Source organism: Clinocottus analis, unplaced genomic scaffold (assembly GCF_023055335.1).
Source record: "Clinocottus analis isolate CAN_PGR_092001 unplaced genomic scaffold, fCliAna1.0.p SCAF_17, whole genome shotgun sequence".
NCBI classification, from domain to species: Eukaryota; Metazoa; Chordata; class Actinopteri; order Perciformes; family Cottidae; genus Clinocottus; species Clinocottus analis.
The window spans coordinates 5,492,187-5,499,160 of NW_027175898.1; the positions used below are offsets into that span (position 1 = coordinate 5,492,187).

Genomic DNA, 6,974 nt, shown 5'->3' on the forward strand with positions numbered 1-6,974 from the left:
TCAGAATAAAAGTATTTAACAGGAACTCAGTGATTCAAAGAGTGACAATGAAAATAATGTGTTGCTGAATTGAAACTGAGGAATCTTTTTGGAGCGGTATACTGGACCTATGTGTATTTATGTTATGTAGTTTATTTAAAAAACATATTAATACAAGGTACCAGTCCATAGTCATTTGTCTTTCATGTCTGGAATCCTCTGATTCTGGTGTAAATGTAATCTCCACTAACTAATAATGCATTTACTGCATTCCCTTCACTACACATAGGAACCTCGTGCTACATCGAGATCACAGGACGATCTGGGAAACTCGATACTCAGAAGTCAAACTGAGCAACTTCCATTGAAAATAGTAACCAATGCTGTATTTAGTGCTTTTGTATTCCCGTAGTTGTCCTGGTCTCGCCATGTTGAGAGCCGTGTCGAGACAACAGGAATGCTCTATATTTTGAATTTATCTTCTTTAAAATCTTAATTGCATTAAGGGATAAGAGATGCCGTCATAGAAAGACCATCATTAACACAGAGAGAGAACAGTTGTAGGCTCTGGAGGTGTTTCATTACAGTTGATGGATGGAGGTCAAGAGGAAGCGAGGTCCAGCTTGGCCCTTCGACCCTGCACAACCTTTCTCAGACAGGTCGGCAGTTCCCACTGAGCGTGTGCGTCATCCCCCCGGCCCTGACATGGTTCAGGATGTAACAACCCGCCCCAGCAGCTGCCCTCATCAAGCAACCCCCCCTCGCCTCACCCTTGGGAAGAGGAGACTGCAAGGTGTCTGTGCTGTCTGCCACATTGATCTGAGACCAGTCATTTTACTTTGCATTATTTGTGGAAATGCAGCAAAATATTTTGTGATTTTTCATTATTTTGAATTCAAGCAAGCAATCTTGAGTCACATGGGGATTTCTAATTACTTGTGTTGCATCATTAGAAACTTTGGTAATTTAGTCTTTTGCAGCAATGTTTTTAGCATCTGTTTATTTCCATAATTACAATTATAATTGCTGCTAGTTATATATCTAATTTTACCTTTTCAAATACATTAATACAAAAATATGAATCAGTTGCTGTCCCTCCTCAAAGATACACAGTCTAGCTTTCTGTGACATGTTTTCTCTAAAGTTGTAATTAGCAGCATACTTATGAATATGTGTGTTTATATGGATATATATATATATATATATATATATATATATATATATATATATATATATATATATATATATACATATATATATATATGTGTACTATATTTATATATATATATATATGTGTGTATATATATATATATATATACATATATACATATATATATACGTATATATATCCATATATTACATAGAAATCATACACTATGTCAACCTGCTGCAAATGCTTGAAAAATGCTTGAAAAAGTCTTAATAATAACATAATTAAACTGCTTAACAGATGACAACACAGTGTCTACCTAAACAAATAGCTTGACGTTTGTTTTATTATGCACCACAGCACACTTTTGTCCTCTCATTAATTGACAAAGCTGTTCTTTCCCTTCCTATTGTTCTCCTTTATTGCAAGACATCAAGGGGAAATGGCATAAGCATTGTGACGGTGTCTTGGTCAAACTTCATGTGTTGAAAGGTATTTAGTTCCTCCGGCTTTGTTGGAAAGGTCACTCGATTGTAGTGCATCAACCGAAACATGTCACCTCTGATGAGGAAAGTAGTTTAAAGCCTCCATCCACTCAAATATGTTTTCTTTATTGTGGTGGTTCTTTGGAATGTTTGAGCTTCACAGGATGACGGATGTTTTTCACTGAAAGAATGTTTTGTAAAACTTGGTTTGGGAAGAAGAACCAACTCCTGAACATACAGCTAAAGTGATTAGAAACAACAACCTGCTCACGTCCTCTTTGACAGTTTCCATACCCCAACCCCATTCTTGTCTTCTTCCTATTCCTCTCTCTCTCTCTCTCTCTCTCTCTCTCTCTCTCTCTCTCTCTCTCTCTCTCTCTCTCTCTCTCTCTCTCTCTCTCTCTCTCTCTCTCTTCTTCATTTGGTGACATCACAACCAGTTTGGAGGCCAGTCATGGTCCAATGGGAAGCTTTCACCAGTGTGATGTGGCAACTTGAAGCCTCCAGCCCACATACATGGATGAGTGGAGCTTTGAAAACTTTTGAAATAAAAACTGTTTGCATATTTATAGATTCTGGGTTATTTAAGGAGGGCAAAGGAGTGGATGATGCAATTGTTTAATGTCTCCTTGACAAATCTGGTATTATAGTAACAAGTACACCTGAAACGGTTTGAGTTTCAAAGCTTTAAAAATGGCAGGGTACGCAACTTTTACATGTTTTTTTTAATGATTTGATACATTTTCTGTATTTCTTTTATTTAAATTCTGTGATGCATTGTCTGGTGTGGCCACACAACAAATATATATATATGTAACACAACTGATTTCACATCAGATCATGTAATCATCAGCCTCGGGGACCGAGTTCAAGAGCCAAAGGTCGGATGCTGTGTCCTGACTTTTCCACCTCCAGCAATAACTGTCAATCCGGATGAACTCTTAATCAATAGGTCGGTCCTAACTCCTCTCATAAATCACAGGAGGTCATGAGAGGCGCTGGAAACACACCTGTCAAGGCCCGGTGATATCCAGAGGCCACTGCAGCAGTGACAGGCCTGTCAGTGTGTTATGCACACCCTGTATTACATTGTATGTTTCTGGTGCGACGATGGGGTTGTTTATGTCTTGTGCCAGTTTCCCCTGATGAATGGACTTCCTGTTTAGCTCACCAGACACATACCTTGGCTTTGGTTCTGAAAATCTGTCATATTGGCACAACAGTGCATGTCATCACTGTTTACATCTCAGTGCAACATCTCTGAGTTACTGGATGCTCAGCGGATATCGATTGGTTTTATTTTCAACGTGATAGTGAATAATTCTTGTTGCCGCCAGCACAGAAACCAAACAATCCTCTTCTGAGAGATTTCGATCAAAATAGCTCCGAGCTGTATTGTGTAATGTTGTACAGCGCAAACAACAGAGCTCTCAAATCGATGCACCTCCCTCACATGCGGCTGAGAGGGCACACGTTGTGGTAGTTCTTATTTCCACTTTATAGTTCACCACATGTGACTGTGTGAAGTGGTTTCAGTGAGAGATCCAGGGACTGAACTGTGGCAGACTGGCAGACGAAGGCTTCTCTTTCCAGGAGGAGCAGACAGTCCCTGGGATCAAACACTGGACAGTTCACTCAGGTAATTAAAGTGCCTCCAACATGATTTGATTAGATGTTGAGCTCACAAGGATGACCATGAACTGAGTGCTCTTTGTACTTGCACGCTTATTATTTTATCTACCGAACCCACACAGCACGTCCTATCGAATCACGTAATGTGGGCTGTCCACCTTATACTTTTCTAGACTAATGAAGCAGTTCATTTAAATCCATCTGACTTTTCACTTTTTGCAATAAAAAAATAAAAGATGTTAGTAAAAACCTAACATTTATTTGAATATATATTATCCATTCTGGTTTCTGAATAAATAAAATATCTAACATACAGGTCAATGTCAGCGAATAATTCATGATTTACATAGATCTATTACAAAACCAAATGACTAATTTTCTACGGATGTTTATTTGTACCTGTGATATAGTTATACCTATTATACATACCTTTAATAAAAATCATCTAATTACATCAAAAGTTCATAAAGGCCCAAAAGATGTATGCCTGCCCTACACATAACCAAATACACAATAACATTAACATGGTTATATGCACATACCTGAGCATAACTCAATAATGCAGGTTCTTCTACCCGAAATAGGGATTTGATCCATGAAAAAGACAGTACAGCCTCTATGTTAAAATGCAAAAAATGCAGTATTTGATGAATGGCAGTGATGTTAAGCGCTGTATGCCTGTGAGAAATATGAATGTCCCGCAAAACCAAACGCATCTCTGGAGCCCGTGTCCTATTATAGTTTAACAAAACATCTATACCAGTGTTGTCCACGCGCACAGGCAGGTAAGTGTCCGAGGTAAAGTAGACACACATTGATTTAAGGCATACAGATGGCCTAAAATAAAACAAAAACGCATAGTTAGTGCTGGAGGGGAGACAGTGTTCACCGAAGAAGCGACGTCTCCTCTTTTCAGAGTAAGATGTCAGTTACATGTGCAGTTAGGCATCCATACGAGGCTCTGCGAAATGAGTCTAAAGTGAAGACCTGTGTGTAATCCGACCCGCGGCACTGATTCAGAAAAACACTCCTTGAAGGGTTAGTTTATGTGTGAGAGAGTGGGGGGTTTGTGGTGGAGGGGGGTGAGGGCCGATCAGTCTCCCCTCAGGCCAGCTCGGCTCTTCGTGGATGTTGAAGGAATCGTGGCAGTGTCTGCGGCCAGCTGGTCCGGGTCGCTTTTGTCGATCACCCCGTCGGCCGGTCTGTGCGCCTCCATCTCCTCCTCGCCCGCAGACTCCCGGGCGTTTGACGGGATATCGGGGGTCTCTCCGGTTTGAGACGCGTGCGTCTGTCTCTCCAATGTGTCCGATCTCTCAGTGTTTGCGTGGCCACGGGAAGACGCGTAGAGTCCTTCCTCCTGCTGCGAGTGCGCAATTGCTGCTCCAGACACGGCCACATTCTCGGCTCTGTCATCCCATTGAAACGCATGACTGTACGGGGATGTGACCTGCTTGGTCTGGTTGAGAGACCGCGGTCCACTCTGTGTAGAGTTCCACTCCGTGATATTGTTGCTTGTGGAAATATTAGTTGAGATGTTTGCGGTGGGGGTGACCTCCTCGGGCACTGGCTTCCCCGCAGATGAGGATGCACTGGTTGGTTTCCAGATCAGGCTGTAGTAAATTGCCAGAATAATGGCTGCTAAAGACACGGACAATACATATGCAAAAACAGTGGCTAGTCTCACCCACTTCTTGTTTGTCTTAGCAGCCATCTTAGCCTTTTTGTCCCCCGTATAGGTGGCAGGTTTGCCCCTCTCCATATTGGGCATGAAGTCCCGCTCTCTCATATTGCCCCTATTTTTTCCTCGATGCTCCACCACCCCCTCCGTCTTGAAGGCTTCTTGTTATCCACAATCCAAGAGAAGACAGGAAGCAGAGGGCTGAGAAGCACCACCTTGAGCCGTCCGCACCACAGGAGTATTCTGCAGCTAAATTAGTTTCTTGTGATTCATTTGATCGCAAACGCGCTGTGGCTAATCCTCGGTACCCAGTGCAGCATTGCGTTTCATAATGGACATCAAGCATCCACAGGCTGTTTCAGCATCCGACAGCGGCGGGACGAATGTCTCCTCTCTGTGACGTGTCCAGGGAACCGCTGGCTGCAGGCCCACAGCACACAGGCTACGCAGTATGAGATTTGATGTATTAAACGATTAAGTGAGATCATACGGTACACAACTGTCTGTCTTATCCAGCAAATGAAGTGGCTGGCTCAGCTAAAAATACAGGAGAGGGGGCGGGCGATGGCTCTTAAAGAAGCAGCAGCTGTGCAGCGGCCCGAGAAGAAACACAAAAATCACACACACACACACACACACACACACACACACACACACACACACACACACACACACACACACGCACGCACGCACGCACGCACGCAGACACGCGCGCGCGTACACACACACACACACACACACACACTCGCATCATATTCTCATCAGGACGCTTGCGCCGCGCATGGAGAGCAGGACGGTGGAGCGGGGTGAACATTTGTCTGAGTGACGCTGCAAAGTGTTTACCTTATGCACACGAGTGGGAACGATGTCTGTCAATATGTACAATGAGCCAATGAAGTGTTGATTCATTCATTCTTTTTTCTTTCTTTTTTTTTATTTTTATTTTTTACCGTTTTTTATGAATTATGTAACGCTTCACTGATACAGTAGGAAGCACGACCAACGGCACAGCAGACCTTTGGCACTTCAGCACAATGGACAGCGCCCAGATTTGTCATTGCGCATGTCCCCTGGGAAGCTGCAAGGGGGGGGGGGGCGATAGGTGAAGGACAGAGACAATAGCGTTTGACCAGTGTCAAATAAATAAAATAAAATAATAGTGTAAACAACTGTAAACAACAGTTGGTGATCAACATAACCTGCAAACAATTTAAATTACTTTGCTCAGCTACACAATTATGTCAGTTTGAAATAACCACAACAATAATGTTCAGTTGATTTTACCCTCCATTACACTCCTGCATCTAACATCTATTTATAAACACTGGATCATTATGTGTCATGTTGACAAAAGAAAAACCATGATAAAAAATAACTGTTGTGACATCTCTCCGGTGACTGGCTGCATAAAGTGCATATTGTACTTCTACAGGCATCCGTCTGTTATGAGTGTGGCTGTCAGAGTAAAGCGAGACAAGCAGTCTTCCCACAGAACCAAACACTCACACTTTCAGGTGTTTGGAAGACTGATTGTTTTCATGTTTTATGGAGGATGATGACAATCAACTGTAATATAAGGTTTTACAGTATGGCTGCAACACAAACAATTGCACTATGGAGGAAACAGGTTGTATCAGTCTTAAGAGCAGCCCGTTCTTTAATTGTTTTTCCCTTATTTGATTGTTTTCTTGTTTATGTAACTCATTGGCCGTATTATATCAATCAGCTAACCAATTTTTTTTACTCATCTGCTCCCAATCATGGCCCAACCACCTGTCCTGGGTCATAGTGCCATTTATTACTGGAGGCAGGACACTGGCTGCTGTTTCAACAACGGAGTTCCCGGTCATTTGGATATCATTCAAATAAACCTTAAGATCGTGCAATATGTAATGCAAACGTTCAGCCAGTCCGAAGCCAAAGGAGTGTCATTTGATAAACCACCAGTTTAATAAGGATCATGAGGGGTTTTTTCTTTATGAAAAAAAAATACCAAGACCAACACACATTTAAGCGCCTTAATGAAAATACAAATCAATATCTTGATAGC

The 6,974-nt window shown here is 42.1% G+C and overlaps 1 protein-coding gene across 1 annotated transcript; it reads right to left on the reverse strand.

Annotated features, from left to right (window-relative positions):
* Positions 1 to 2,084: 2,084 nt before the first annotated feature.
* On the reverse strand, positions 2,085 to 5,426 carry zgc:153157 (uncharacterized protein LOC751674 homolog). The gene has a single exon (XM_068580562.1). The coding sequence runs from the start codon at positions 5,030 to 5,032 to the stop codon at positions 4,340 to 4,342; it is 693 nt and encodes a 230-aa protein (XP_068436663.1). The 5' UTR covers positions 5,033 to 5,426; the 3' UTR covers positions 2,085 to 4,339.
* Between the last annotated feature and the right edge of the window lie 1,548 nt (positions 5,427 to 6,974).

What these genes read in the sequence shown, in the direction of transcription:
- zgc:153157 (XM_068580562.1), bottom strand. Translation starts at nt 5,032, where the DNA reads ATGAGAGAGCGGGACTTCATGCCCAATATGGAGAGGGGCAAACCTGCC.